Source organism: Rhipicephalus microplus, chromosome 1 (genome assembly GCF_043290135.1).
Source record: "Rhipicephalus microplus isolate Deutch F79 chromosome 1, USDA_Rmic, whole genome shotgun sequence".
NCBI lineage: Eukaryota > Metazoa > Arthropoda > Arachnida > Ixodida > Ixodidae > Rhipicephalus > Rhipicephalus microplus.
Window position 1 is genome coordinate 286,510,378 of NC_134700.1, and position 15,879 is coordinate 286,526,256.

The window sequence follows — 15,879 nt, forward strand, 5'->3', positions numbered from 1 at the left end:
ACACCAAAACTGGATTCGGCGACGAGCTGCGTTGTGTTGCCTCGTTGTGGTTGTACTAGTGATACACGGCATATGATAAAGAGAGATACATAAGGAGGTGTCAAAGTCGCGAGAATGAGTGAAACATCTTATAAAATATCACATTAGAGATATAATGCTATTGTGGACACCGGTAAACAGAAAAGTATAAGTAATACAAAGTGGAAAGATAAGCATACACTAAAATACAATAACTATTATTCTGAATAGTACAAACTTGTCTTTAGGACCAGTCAGTATCAGAGTGCGTGAACTTCTTAGCATACGTTTTAGAGCTGTAAAGAATGAGTTTTCGAGCTGTAAGGTCGCAACGGTTGCGGATCCGAGGAGCATACGCCACAGGGGGTCATCGGTAGAGGCGGCTTGAAGGCGGTGACAGTTTTCCTGTATTATCTCTTTGAGAGTTTGTGCCGGGAAAGCGAAACACCGCAGCCGATTTCGGGACGGCCAGTTGAGCGCCGTGGTCCGGGCCGTTTGGCTGAAGCGACCGAGGAGCTCAAGCTGAGAGATCAGCTTACGACGGTCCGTCGGCGATAATGGCCAACGCGGGTGGTGCACCCGAAAGAGAGCGTCCCGAGAATTCCTTTTCTCCTTGCTGAGAGCAAGGAGGAGGGGGAGGGCAAATGCTGTTTTTGTTTATGATTGTTTATTGGCTGCGCGGCAATGCGGGGTTGGAATAGGGAAGAGGGAGTTCGTTGGGCGCGGCCCGAGCAGGCGGGCGATCGTGCAATAAACGCTGCCTTCAAACAGACTCTGGCTCTTCCTTCGCGTTGCCAGCGTGCACTTGGATCGACAAGGGGCTGTCGATACCTGCGACATCCACAACATCGGAACTTAACTGGGCCGAAGCATCTTACGGCCGAGGCTCGTCTGTGCATACGTCCACGATGTCTGTTGTCACGGGGAGATGCATGGATGTGAGGCACAAAAAAAGGTTTGACAATGCGCTAGTATCAATCATAATTCAGTGCAAAATAACAAAAACGCCGACCAAGGTGAAATACACAAGTTTAAGTTTTGTGTATTTAACCTTGGTCGGCGTTTTTGTTATTTTGCACTATGTTTGTCCCCGACCAGACGGGATTCCGTTGGACTCTTGACTATCAATCGTAATTGTTACAGAACAATGTAAAACACCTAGAATCATTCATGCTGGTCGGTGACTTCAACGTGCACATTACGGACTTTAGGACCTAGCTTTGTCTTCGACTTCTTGTGTCGCTAAATGTCACTTTACGTTACGTCACTCAATTTACATTATATGGGGTAACATTCGGGCAGCGTATGGTTACTCACCCACGATACCTGGAGCTTCTTTTACGCGTCATGATTCACTTGTGGAGATGCGTGGATTTTCGCATTTCGTGTTGAAAAATATCGTGTTTGAATTTCCGACTAGCCCAACTTCTCACTTTAAAGGTCTGCAGTTGGCTTACCCAGAAATTCCTTTATTCAATACCGGAACAGGCGCTGTCTGCTACAAGCAGCTTTGACGCAGTGTTCCAGCGGCGGCCGTTGGGGTGTGGTATTTTGCTTTGTCATCGATGGTCGCACTTCGACTGCAACCCAATACAGGATGACTTGTCTACAGTTAGCTTAATGTAATAGTCTGGTCAAGCCGTGTTCTCAAGATTAATTTCGCCTCCTTCACGTTCACAGTCCCTGCCTTGCATTGGATATGTTGAGATTAACCTCCGAGTTAATGCATAATAAATTGAAAGGTAGAGGCATTGATTCAGTTTGGGTTTTGTTTGGTAACCCTTTCAATACAAAAAGGCGAAAGGAGAGAATGCGACCAGCGTCCACACGCCATGAGATTAAATTGCGATTTTTTTCTGAAATAGATTATGCAGTATTTTGCCCTAAATAGACCCGTTCTCTGCTCTTCGCTTTTTAGCGGATTTTTCATTAGTTTCACGCGTTTTTTTCCCCTTCAGGCCCCGATGTCGTACAGATCGCGCAACATCTTAATGTCCAAGGCGTACAATTGCTTCGAGCAGCGTAAGGTGAAGGCCTTCTACAGCTTGGTTGTGGACAACAGCTTTTCGAAGGGTGTCCTCTCGCTCATACAGGTAAGATGACATAGCGGGCGACTCCTTTAGATTCCTTAGAGTTATTTGACATCTTCTTTCTACAGTATTTGCATTTTTCTACTCATGGTTACAGCTGGTTGGCGTTGGCAAGCTAAGACCCAATGTCGTTCTAATGGGCTTCAAGGCTGATTGGCAGACTTGCCCGAAGCAGGAGCTGCAGGAGTATTTCGACGCCATTCAGTGAGTTGGAAGAACTTGGTTCCACTGTCATGAAGTATGTCTTTTTCACGATGCAATAACGCATGCATCCTTCCCCCAGCGGAAAGTCCACGAAACAACTCTCTATTTCGGAGGCTTATGTTCTGGCGATACCCGTTCTAATGGTCCCTACAGAAATTCTGCTAAAGCGACAAACGAAAACACTGGAAAATAAAAACGCTCGTTGCAACGGTTCGTGAGGGGGGCTCATAGCTGCAGGATGGTACAAGACCACGTACAAAAAAATAATGCTTATGCTTTATTTTGTGAATCATTCCTCACTATTATTTGCCTCGGCTTGTCTATAGACTGTTTCAGAATAGCAAGCGTTGTACCCCCCCCCCTTCCCACCCACAAAAATCACCTCCTTTACCAGCTCCAAACGTCGAAACTGAAAGCACGCCTTCAAGTTCTTTTAAGGGTAAGGAAAGTCTCTTTTTCATTTTCCACATAAAAGGAACGTGCGTAAAGTACAAAAAAATCTTTCGCAATTTTTATGTAGCTTAAAATAAGATTTTATTGAATACGTTTCGCCAAATAGGGGAACAAATCTAGAATATTAGCGGGCTCTATTCAAAAGCTTTTGTTGTCCATCGATGCCATTAAGGCACATCGGTAGACAAAACTGGATGTCATCAAGGGCCAGTGTTTGTAAACAGTGAAAGGATAACTATATACTCATTGGAAAGACTAACCGACCATGATGTGCATGCACTTGGCCATTCCTCTGTTTCTTGCACCGAAGGGCTGTTCTACAGAGTGAAATAAAACGTCTATGGCCACATTATTCATGTTTTTAAGGTGCTGCATGATTTAGTAAAACGTTATTATTAGGGTCATGGAATCGAATCCAGGCTGCGGCAGCTGCATTTTCGATAAAATCGAAGAGGCTGTAGGCCCGGGTGCTCAGATTTGGGTGCACGCGAAAGAACAAGGTGATCGAAGAAATTTCCGGAGGCCTCCATTTCGGCGTATATCATAATCATATTGTTGTGTTGAGATCTTAAACTTCACATTGTATTATTACAGTGTACGTTCGATCTACCAGGTTTGCAACTTTCCTATTTCTTTTCTATCACTTTTCGCGATATCCTGCCTTTGCCAAGTGCACGGTGTCTTGTCTATAAGCTGTCGCTATAGATAGATTCATTAGAAATACTAATTGACCACGCTATGCACTTAGCACTTTCTCTGTTTCTTGCATAGAAGGGCTGCTGTACAAAGCAAGGTAGAACATCTACAAAATACACAAAAAAAGCGGCCACATCAGACGCGAGGAGATATGTCTAGTTTTGTCAAGTTCACTGTTTGCCTTCAGCACTATTTCAGGCTTAGTCTTTCTCTACGCAGATATTGCTCTTCTGGTACTTCATTCCTGGTAGGCTTTATTTCAGCTGGACCAGATGTGTTCAGGAAAAACTGTTGAAAGATTTAGAGTACTTGGTACTCTAGTGCACTAGGCCGTTCGGTGGACCTTACGACCAGATAAAGGAACGAGAGTGATATTGCTAGCAGATGTCGAGTTATTGACGAAGCATGTTGGAGTGATGGTTGAAAACGCTCCATTCTGTACCGGGAATGTATTGGCCGTTGCATGTTACAATACGTTTGAAATGAGTGGCGTAGCTATGAACTGCGGTAGTACGAATAGAACACCGAGTGCGATGACGTCCTTTATATCAATTTGGTTTCTGAGGGTACATTCTTTTCGCGCTTTCCTAACTTTCCGGCTGTTCACATGTCTTCTCTTTTCCGCCCAGTCACTCGTTCGACTCGCACATGGCACTGTGCATCCTGCGCCTTGCCGAGGGCATCGACTTCTCCAAGTACTCGGCCGATGAGATCTCGGCCGGCGTGCCCGTTGGTTCGGACCCGGCGTCCACTGTGCCAGCTCGTACCGAAGGCAGCCTCAACCGGGGCGCTTCCTCGACTGACACTCTTCCCAGGCACGGCTCCAGCTCGCAACTCTCGCAAGGTACTCGTGTGTTCCGTACAGCCTGAGTATCGGGTTTATTCTAGGCAGGCTTCTGATTTTCAAAGAGTTCTGTAGAGTGTAAACAATTCATTTGACAGTTACTATTATTGGTTTATTTAATTAAGCTCGGAACCTACCTTGCAAGCGGTAACTTGAAACTGTAGATGTTATCTCATCAACTGCCGTCTCCTCTCTTGCTTCTCTCGCTTGCCGCTTTCGCTGTCCTGTCCTGAACGAAGCACTGAGACCAACCGCTTCGTGGTTGGTCTTTTTGGCAGCCCTCACGCTGGCCGGTGAGTCTATACGCACTTCAGTCCGCGGCACTGTTCCTTATAGCAACGATTGTGTCTGCACTTATCAACTCTGCGTGCCTTCGAGGGCTTTCGTGCACTAAACTGATTTGGTTTCTAGTTCGTGGAAAGTTTTTTTCTCTCGTGTTCCTAATTTGCTTTTCCCCGAGTAATCTGTTAATCATTTATTAATTTCTCATATCTCTCCCCTTAAGTCATATCTGTCCTTTTTTTTATCGCCCTTATTTATTCCCTCCTCCACAAAAAAGTAGACAGGCATAGTGCCCGTCTCGGTGACAGCTTTGCCTGCTCTCTCCCTAGCTGTTGCCTTTATGTTTTTGTGCATATTTCTTTTCATGGTTGTTAATAACTGATTTGTATCTGTAGTATGTTTAGACAATGATTTAGGCATAGCTCCCCAGTGCCTCAGATCTCGCATCGAAGTAACCCAACTTCTGGATCGGGGCGCAGCGGGCAGTTCGTGCGACGAGGACGAGTCCTCCACGCCGCCGCAGACTCCCACCGCGGAGAGGGCGAACAGGGACTCGGGCCTGGGCACGTACCGCAAGAACGAGTCTTCGCCTTCGGTCAGCCCCAACGGCGATGCCTCGACGGGCGCGAGGAACCACAAGGGTGGCGCCGCTGTCATCGGTCACGAGAGCGTGACGGTGTCTTTCCGTCGCGACTCCTCGGCGCCCACGGTGCTTCAGCGCTGGACGCGGCGCACCTCGTCCCAGGTGCTCGAGCGGAGCGTGCCTAAGAACGTGCTGCAGTCGGTGAACCAGTTCCAGCGTAAGCAGAAGAAAGGCTCCATCGACGTTTGGTGGCTGTACGATGATGGCGGTGAGTGTTTCTTACCAAGAACATGATTGATTGATATGTGGGGTTGAACGTCCCAAAACCACCATGCGATTATGAGAGATGCCATAGTGGAGGGCTCCGGAAATTTCGACCACCTGGGGTCCTTTAGCGTGCACCCCAAATCTGAGCGCACGGGTTTACAACATTTCCGCCTCCATCGGAAATGCAGCCACCGCAGCCGGGATTTGAGTCCGCGACCTGCGGGTCAGCAGCCGAGTACCTTAGCCACTAGACCACCACGGCGGGTCTTCTTACCAAAGACTGACTTGTTAGATTGACATGTCCAAATTGTTGCGAACAACTACGTGTCAAGACGAGACAAGGTTCTTGTGCGTGTGACAAGACAGATTACAAGACAAAGGACACACAGAGGAGCCTTGTACCGTCTTCACAGGTAACTGCGCTAGACGCTTACAGCAGTTTTTTACGTTGCTTTTGTAGGCGATAGCTGTGTTAGCGTGCGCCCTTTTTATTCGGGAACTAGGGGATGGAACGGTGGCCGGCAATATTATGCTTGACATTGCGAGTTTACTTGTACGCAATGGTTAGCAGTGCTGCCTACACCAGAGCCGTGGACCTAGGGCATCGCCTGAAAAAACAAGCTTTTTGGCAACATCAGGTCCACTTAGGGGTCCCGCAGGGGTCCGTTCTTGCTCTTATTCTATTTATTTTGTATATTAAGGATACTCAGTTTAGTATTCATGAAATGGTCCAAATGCGGCTTTCTTTTTTTTTTTTACAACTGTGTAGTATACACAGTAGCACGTCATCCAAGGGGTCAAATACAACTGAATAATTCACTGCAACCTATTTGTTTCTGGTGCAATACATTGGAAATGAGACTTAATGCGTCAAAAACCAAGAGTATTACATTCACCAACACGAAAAATTCCATAAATTCCAGTTGTACCCTTGGCAACACCATATTCGAAAAATGTCATACGGTAAAATACTTGGGCCTTATACTCACATCCAATCTCAATTGGCAACCTCACATCTCCTCCATCTCAGACCGCCGAACGCAAGCTATCTTTTTTTACGAAGGATCCTACGTAACACTCCATTGCATGGGAAAATAAATCAACCAAGCGAAAAAACACCGCGTACCACAGGACAGTGACAGAGACGGACGAAGTCTGTCACTGTCCTGTGTTCACCGCTAGACGAAGTCTCTGTCACTGTCCTGTGTTATGCGCTGTTTTTTTCGCTTCATCGATCGTGTACCAACCGGCCCAAATAAGACCTTTAGTATTGAAAATAAATGCCTACAAAACACTTCGTATCCCCTTATTAGAGTGTGCCGATTTGATGTGCAGCCTTTACCAAAAGCATATAATTGATAAAATTGAACGCATTCAAAAACTAGCCGCCAGATTCATATACTTTGAGTATTCTAGAGAACGAAGCGTCTCTCAATACTGAAAGCAAACGTTGAAAAAAACTTTTGTCCCATGTTCATTTCAACACTACGAAGTCGCGTTGTTTACGTCATCCTCTTCTACACTCGTCGAGAACTGACCACAGTAAAACAACCAGACAACCTTCAAGCCGCATTAACACTCGCAAATGTTCACTCTTGCCCTCGGTAATGGAAGATGTTACCAGATAGTGTTGTGAATTGCATTACTGTGGAATCATTTGTTGCGCAGGTGCGCGCCTTTCATTTCTGTTCATGATTTCTACTTTGTTTTTTTTTCTTTAAAATGCTTTTTTTTCTATTCTCTGTAACCACTCCTGCAAGGCCCGATTGAGCCTGCGGTATGCTCAAATAAAAAAAATGCTCAAGAATTCCCTTTGACCCCCTTGCGTGAAATATGGCTGCTTCTAGCAGTGTCAGGTGTTGACCAGTATATCAGCTTCTTATTAGAAAATGGCTCCTATTCTTGGGATTTGTTAGCTGAATTACAAGTGCTGGCTTATTTTACCAACATGGTAAAAGCTATTTATTTCATGCCAATAAACTTTATTCATTAAAGAAAATGATATTGTGTATTTTCATATGTTTCAGAGTGAATATGTTCCCACAACAGGTAGTGTGAGTTCTGCCGCAGCCTTTTATGCATACTTGTTTAATGTAATTGGTAAGATGACTATATCTAAGCCACGCCTTTTATGCATACTTGTTTAATGTAATTGGTAAGATGACTATATCTAAGCCACGCACGTTAAAAGGAAGCATCGACAGAAACCCTACATACCTTTGTTCAAGCGAAAATGCTGTAGGTCTGTGTGCTCAGAGTTGGGTGCACGCTAAAGAACTTCAGGTGGTCGAAAATTCTGGAGCCTTCCACTACGGCGTCTCTCATAATCATACGGGGGTTTCGGTATGTTAAACAGAACAAATAATAATAATAATAATAATAATAATAATAATAATAATAATAATAATAATAATAATAATAATAATAATAATAATAATAATAGTTGTTATTGTTGTTGTTGTTGTTGTTACATACCTTTGTTTTCTCCCGTGCCTCACTCAGTGAAATTCTCTGAAGCCTCGTACATGGAACTTGGAAATTCATTGATACTATTATAAAACTGACAGATCTTTAGCTGGCGATTCTTAAGAAAATGCCATGCATAGGGCTCTTTGTAGAGATACTAAAATTCAGGACAAGAGAATACACACGGGCGTATGGAGGTGTAGAGCTTATATAAAATCCTTGTTCCGTGTCCTGTTGAAGGAACGCATCTTCCAAACAACAACCCTGACTTCTTCAAGCTTGAAATGTTTTCCTCATGCTAACAATTTCGAAGACGGGGCCCTGCAAATCACTTTGGATATAAATAGAACAATATCGTCTAGTTTCCGAAGCACACGCTGAAACTTGTCATAAGCGCAGTCACTGACTCTTCTTTGTCAACTGGATGCGTCATCATTATTTGTACAACTTCATCATCTCTAACAGCGTGTGTCAGCTCTAGCTCGTCTCGAATAAAGTGGTTCCTCATAAACGGGAGAGGCTCGGTAAACGCAGTCACCATATACGTACATGCACACGGCATGCATGTGCCACATGACGTCATTACTTTCTGGAGACTGACGATATCTCAGCCGAGCCGTTTGTCAAAAACAGTGCCATTATACAAACAACACCGCTCCGCATTGAACGTTGCGATTTAATTTGGTGTCTTCTGTTTCTAAATTGGGTGCACTGTAGGTTACAGAAATTATTTCGTCGTGAGATGTTTTTTTTTATTTATTAAAGCATGCCACAAGCTCGAAAAGTGACACTTACATTAATTCCCATTATAAACAACTTGTTTCTTAATAGTACTAAATTTTACCTATCAATATATTTTGTATTTAAGTGCACATATGTAGTCTATAATGTGAAAAAAAAAATATGTCGCATACTTATTTTTTCTTCGTTACTGCCCACAGGCTTGACGATGCTTATCCCGTACCTCTTGTCCACGAGGTCCCAGTTCTCCAGCTGCCACCTCAGGGTATTTGCACTCGCCAACAAAAAGCACGAGCTGGACAAGGAACAGCGCAAGTGAGTCTTCCCTCCCACTGTGTGAGAGAGCCTATACGTACATTCCGATATTTTCAGACAGCGCTATTTTATTGTGGCGTCTACATTACACACCATATATTTTTCAGCACACGAGGAAACAAGTTGAGTAAATCAACCAGTGTGCCGTTGAACTAATAAATCGAATTTATCGAAAATACTAAAATCATAACACAAGTCGTGTGATGCGTGTACCAATTCATACGCCATCTTGCGACAACGAAGTCAAATAATTATAATAATTCCGAACTTGTGCGAAGACTTATTTACGGATGCACACTGAGTGCCATCTTATGAAGCGAAAAGTTGCCCTGTTGTTCTTGTTTGCACACTTTACGGACTGGTGGTATTGGCGAAGTTGATGACATACGTCGTAGCATGGAAACATAACTTAGTGCTACAAACTCTATGGACCAACTTAATGACAATAGGCTGGGTGGAATTTCAGATTTTAAATACGCAGCATTTCTTAGTCGCACGATGTCACGCGTCGGCGGCGATGTTCGCACCTCCACTGCTCATGCTCGCGCCTCGCGTATCGTAAGCTCAATGAGCTAGGCATTTATAACACATTCAACGAAATCGTAGAAGCTCAAAAAGTATCTCAAATTGTAAGGCTGTCTTCCACTGCAGCTGGGCGACGGTTACTAGCCCACCTCGGGCTCAAATCTGCCGTATCCCAATAATGTCCTCAGCAGCTCCCCGAAGACCTGCGCGCAAAATTAACAGTGTTCCCGATACCCCGTAACATGCATCCCACACATAACGTTGGGAGACGTCAGGCACGGGCGCGAGCCCTACTCAGTACCGCAGCCGCTATGGAGGATAACGTGGCCTTCGTAGACGCAGCGTAGTATACGGCTCTACGGACCACTTTGTCTCGGTGGCTACAACACTCAAAGGCGAACACTTGTCGTCTGTGACTTTATTAAATTCGAACGCTGATCGCGCCGAGCAGGTCGCTGTGGCACTAGCTCTCGCTGCCACCGATCGCACCGCCATTTACACGGATTCGCGCGCAGCCGCACGGGCCTTCATGACGGGCTCAGTTTGTCGGGAAGCCGATTGGTCAGGCAAAAAGCACACAATCTGGTTCCCGGCACACGCTGGCCGACACGTACACGGAACCATCCTTAATGCCAACGAGTTGGCTCACTCCCGGGCGCGAGGTCTCACGTTCCACGCCGGGGAGAACCTCTCGAAGGCTGAGGACGTCACTTGTTTCTTCAGAGGCCCGTTGCTAACTTTTAATGAAATTCGCAAACACTGCCAGTTGGAGCGGCGGAAATAACCACTCCCGCACCGACACTTAACAAGACCTCAGTCCATAACTCTACGACTCTTACAGACGGAGGCGTATGCATCGCCTCTAACTTGCTCTAAATACATAGATGGCATAGATCCGGGGTGCCCACGCTGTGGTCATCCCAAATGTACTCTCGAACACATGCTGTGGCAATACCCTGCGTTGCGCGAGAGCAGCGAGTCTCCCTCTACGGAGGCGGACTGGACCTGTCTCCTCACAAGCCATGACAAAGGAGACCAGCTTAGGGCCATCCAGAGGGCCCACGACATAGCCGTGGAGTTTAACCTCCCCGTCGTGGGAGTGGCCCACCGGTGTTGCCCCCTAAGGGGGATTGAGCGCCGCCTCCGGATATTAATAAAGTTCTTTGCCTGCCTGCCTGCCTGCCTCGCGTATCGTGCCGCATGCCTGCGTCTCGTGCCAACTGTTTTCCCCCCTTTCTCTCTCTCTCACCTCGCAAGGCCGACGCAGGCAGCGTCTGGTAGTAAAAACCGACTGCTCGAGCTGCACAACCGTTCACTGGCCACCCCATATATGTAGGCGCTGGATCTCGCACATCAGAGTCGTACCACTAATTGAAAGCAACGCTTCTCCTTAGTTCAATAAATAAGAATATCAAAGACGAAATAACAATTAAGCAATCCCAAACCATATCCAATCATGCAACATTCATGCGATACCCCCATCACACTGCGATGCATTTTTTTTGCTCTCCGTGGGAATGAAGATGCGAATGGACTTTTTTTTTACGAGCAGACGTTGCCGGCGTCGGCATTGCGAGGTAAGAGAGGGACAGGTAAGAGAGGACAGGTAAGAGAGGGACAGATCGTGCAAAGTGTGGACGGCGCCACCGCCGACGACGCTGAAGCACGACATCGTGCGACTAATGAATGTGCTGCATTTGAAATCGTGTAGGGAAATCGTGTTGGGCTTGTCAACTAACCGAACCTTCGCGCTTTGCTTTTTTTCAGTATGGCTGCCCTTCTTAGCAAGTTTCGCATAGAATATTCCGACGTGACCGTGATTCCTGACATCGTGAAACCACCGCAGGAGTCAACGTAAGGAAATCTGCTGTCTTCTTGTGTCGACCTATTGGATCATTCCAGCGACTATAGGCGGCGCAGCGGAAGGTCGAAATGGCGGACGAGACGGTGATGTCGCGAGCGATTACGTCAGCGTCGCAGAGCGTGAAGGCGCGTTTATTGGTTTATGACTACTGAGAGACGAAACTGCGTCTCAGTTTTATCAGCGCGTGACAGCTTCGGAACACGGCTATAGGCACCCGACAGTGGACAAGAGGGCGCGACGTAGCTCCTTGGGCCGCCTCAGCATTGTTGGTACCGACCGCCAGGAATACTAAGAAAGTGGAACGCTCGCTGAACGCAGTGACACGCTGAAGTGTCAGTGCCCTTTTTGGCACGTTTTCAAAGAACGCTTCCTGGGCGCTTACATAATCAGTCGTGACCCCCTTGCTCACAACTAAAAAAGAAAATGGTATGCACGCGCAAGTTCGGTTTTGCTGCGCCTACTCGCTAGGCTACACATTAGGAGACTCGTCGCCTACTCGCTAGGCTGTGTTCTGGCGCTACAATCGGATCTCGTAAACTGCATTGCAGTGTGCCTATATGGCGCCGCCTGCGTCGCTGGAACGACCAACTACGTACTCTTAGTCAGGCCCTTTATGAAGTGCAGGGTTGAGTCAAGAAGTCGAATAAGAAGGTGTGGCTTCTTGGCTATATGTATACCCTGTACGCATGGCATGATCAAGAGTGTATTGTCAGAATGCTTCGAAGCGTTACCTTAGCTGGCTCGAGATGAGTGAGTCGCACCCTTCTCCTTACGACAAGCAGGAAGGAGGAATTTTTGAAAATCTTGAACCCCTGGAGGCGATCGTCGAAAGACGCCGAGTCCGACCAGACGCCAGCGCCGTTCGTGTCAGATTCCGAGATTCTGGCCGTCAAAGAAAAGGTACCGTGGCGTTTAAGCATCCGTGTCTCTCAGAGATTCTTAGAGCGCTTCGATTTACATAACTGTAAGCGCATGCTAAGCTATCCCACACGTTTTTAAATTTTTTTTTTCTTTTGGCGTGTTCCAGACTAACCGACATCTGCGGCTTCACGAGCTTCTACGGCAATACTCACCTGGTGCATCGCTAATAGTGATGTAAGTTTTTTTTTCTACTTGAATATACATAACATACGTCACTTGAAGTGTATTTTCGAAGTTCTTGACTGGCGAAAGATCATGCACAAAGATATACGCAGCAATCAAACTGTACAATATCTTGTAAAGCTGTTACTTGTTCTTAAATGGAGACGCCATATATAGCTTTGGTATGTCAATATGGTTGATAGGGCGAGTCGGTGATACATCATTGCTTTGAAATGAGAGCGCACTTCTTAGACTACTTTTTGTCTGCATTAGAAAAAGTTAATATCAGTAATGGCACTTGATTTTCCCTTTTACTATTATTATTTACTCGTTTTTTCACAGGTTGTGTGTAGTAAATGGCATGTTATTTACATTGCTCGAGATGCGCTAATAGGTCAAGCGAAACAAGGCATTCAGGCACCTCTGTAATGATGTGGCCACATGTTGAAAGGTTGGCTCATTCCGTTGCAATATATAACGGCTATTTTAGCAAGTTTAAGTGGACAGAGTGACCTGCAACGTAGACACTAATATACATGTAATAGAGGGCACCATGATATGCGTGCTTTTTGACGCAATTACTGGCGAGTGTGCTTGATGCCATTGCTGCAGCCGAAACATTAATTGTGATTGCACGAGTTTTGTCGTACGAATAACTCGCTGTTTGTTCACCAGTGTCGTTTCATCGTCATTGCTCGCAATGTCGACTTTTTCATATACTCAAGACCATAGGTCTTGAGTATATGAAAAAGTAGGCTTAACTCAGACTCGCTAAAGAAATATATCTTGCACTTTGAACTCACTCAATCTCACTCATCGAAACTTTCCTGAGGTGGACCACTCAGTGTAACAGTCACGGATATTTTTCTTCAGCCGGACTAACTCGGACTCAAACTCACCAACACATTATACTCAACCGGACTCACTCTGACCCAGACCCATCGCTCGACCTGAGTCTGAGTGAGTCCGAGCAAGTTGACTCATTAGCGAGTTCGCCGACCGATGCCCAAGACCAAAAGCTGCCGATCCTATTAACTGAGCGAACTTTCTTCCCCGCAGGACCTTGCCGATGCCTCGCAAGGGAACGTGCACGGCGCCCATGTACATGGCGTGGCTGGAAATGCTCACCAAGGACATGCCTCCGTTCCTTCTCGTGCGGGGCAACCAGACCAGCGTGCTCACATTCTATTCGTAGAGGGGCGAACCTCACACGCATCGTTCCCACCACAAAAACGTATACGTAACGGAAAAGAAGCCCTATACATGCCGCCTATGGGGAGCCGTGGTGCTTGGCCTGGCCCTGTGATGTCACAAATCGCAGTTTCCTTCTACTATAGAGTGCGGGCTTGAAGTTGACATTTAGTTCGTCATTCACTTTTCTACTTCGTTCTCTTTTCCTTTCTTGTTCTTTGTAAATTGTAGTTCGGATTTTGTAGAAGAGCAACGTGTAAGAGAGATGAAGTTTGTGCATTGTAGAGGGAAAAGCCGTCGTTTCACGCTCAGTACACGCTCATCTGTAAATATCGTCATGCGCAGCCGAAACCAGACTGCCTATCACTCGCCATCACTTTTTCTTGCTGCTTTTAATTCTGAAGGTTTTGAGTGAACAATTTCGAAATTTCACATTCAGCTATGTACCCTGGTATACATAATTCTGCGGCACTGCAGTGAGTGAGCTTCCCAACAGCTGGAAAGGTTACGCATACTAGCGTGGATTGCCAAACATATGTGTTGGCATTGAAGTATCTGGAAACGCCGTATACGATTTATATTAAACCAATCCTTCGTTCGATAACCCCCAGCTCAGTGCTTAGCGTTCGATTACAGATTGCGATTTCCAAGTTTTTTTTTTTCCCCGGCCCATTGCGCCGTCCAAAGAGCAAGCCTTACCTCCATCAGCACATGCACCCTCTACCTCCTTTCGCGGTACGTTAATGCCCCCACCGGAAGCGAAGAAAAAAAAACTACTTAGTACAAATTTCGAGCTCTGTACATATTTCACTCCACGTAGGTAGACCGTTCATTGCCAGTCCGCGCTTTTTAGTCAACCTAAAGGGTGTTCTTTCTGCAGCGAGTTCTGGTTGCGATCCCATTTACGATTGTTGCTAGAGACCCCTTATTCGCGAATGACCGACACCCTATGTTGGTCTGTTCAGCCGTGTCCAGCTCTTGCTGTACAGTCCCTTAATATGCTGCAACCCGCCGCGCAGTAGATCGTCTAGTCCTTTCATAAAATCGATTGTGTGTTTGAGTGGTATTTTTTTTCTTATAATATAATCCTGCAGTAAATTGTACAGTAGAAGTGCTAAATAAAAGACACAAGCCAAGGGCGTGAATTTTTTAAAAGTTGTGCACGTTGTGACTGTTTTTTACTGGATTAAGCACTACGTAAAGGACTCTACATCCTGAAGAGATGCGGTAAGTATTCTACGGGAGTGAAAAAAAATGCCGACTATTATCGCAGCAGCACATTTACACTCGCTCAATAACGAATACAACGCGCAAACAGAAACCAAAAATAAAAACGAAGCCGAAAGAGTTCATCAAGTATCGGAACAGCCGCTGCCTAGCTCCTACGTTTTGCTGCTAGTACATATAGTCTAAGAAGGTCGTATAGCAATAACACATGACCATGTGGCTCTTCAAGATGTTTTCCCATGGCAGAAAACTTGGCAAGTCCGCAGGTGATTCATGGTGTGTATAACAAGTGCGCAAAACACGAGAGCAACATGAACACTCTGAAAAATGCGCTATAGTTAAAACTTTTCAAAATTTTGAACCTCGGCACCACCTGGCTTGTGACGATTTCTAGTTGATGGAGCTATTTAGGAATAACTTCAAAAGTTTCATGCACGAAAAACACGATAAACTCGCCATCACGGCGAGTTTGTACGAGATTTTCAAGACTGAGTTCCTCTACCACATTTTGTTTTTGCACATTTCCAAGCATCACTCGAGCGGTGTTGCTTGACTTTGTGGACGTGCAGTTTCGAAGCGAAGTTATTTTGTTTCTTAAAATCCGTTTAACCCTTTCAGTCACGGTGTGTACAAATCGAGAAGCAAACTTCAGTGGCACGTCACGCATCCCGAATTTGATCAAGTGGCTTGAAGCTGAGTGCACATTAGTGCAGGCCCGCTGAGTGGACAACTGGTGATCGTTTAACTTCGTAATGCTGAGTATTACTGCAAAGGATCACTTTGCTGGATGCACTCATGTTCGAGAATATTTCGAGGTGACACATTCTAAGACCAATGTGAAAAGTATGCTTTTCTTTGCTCGAAACAAATACAACAAAAAATGCATGCATTTCGGGCCTAATACCTGATTCTTTATATGTAACTACTGAAGCGGACCAGTGTCAGAATATTTAGATATTTAGTTGCACACTCAATTACCTTCAGATTTGGGTGCACGTTAAAGAACCCCAGGTGGTAGAAATTTCCGGAG

At 45.7% G+C, this 15,879-nt stretch overlaps 1 protein-coding gene across 1 annotated transcript in view; it reads left to right on the top strand.

Moving 5' to 3' along the window:
* LOC119188311 (solute carrier family 12 member 1-like) overlaps positions 1-13,685 on the top strand; it is a 73,286-nt gene extending 59,601 nt beyond the window's left edge. The window contains exons 16-24 of the mRNA XM_037436285.2: positions 1,977-2,111; positions 2,206-2,312; positions 4,091-4,305; positions 5,067-5,438; positions 8,845-8,959; positions 11,252-11,338; positions 12,131-12,248; positions 12,376-12,443; positions 13,491-13,685. Of these exons, the coding sequence (XP_037292182.2) occupies positions 1,977-2,111; positions 2,206-2,312; positions 4,091-4,305; positions 5,067-5,438; positions 8,845-8,959; positions 11,252-11,338; positions 12,131-12,248; positions 12,376-12,443; positions 13,491-13,626 (1,353 nt within the window). The 3' untranslated portion in view covers positions 13,627-13,685. The remainder of the gene's footprint in view (positions 1-1,976; positions 2,112-2,205; positions 2,313-4,090; positions 4,306-5,066; positions 5,439-8,844; positions 8,960-11,251; positions 11,339-12,130; positions 12,249-12,375; positions 12,444-13,490) is intronic.
* The last annotated feature ends 2,194 nt before the right edge of the window (positions 13,686-15,879 follow it).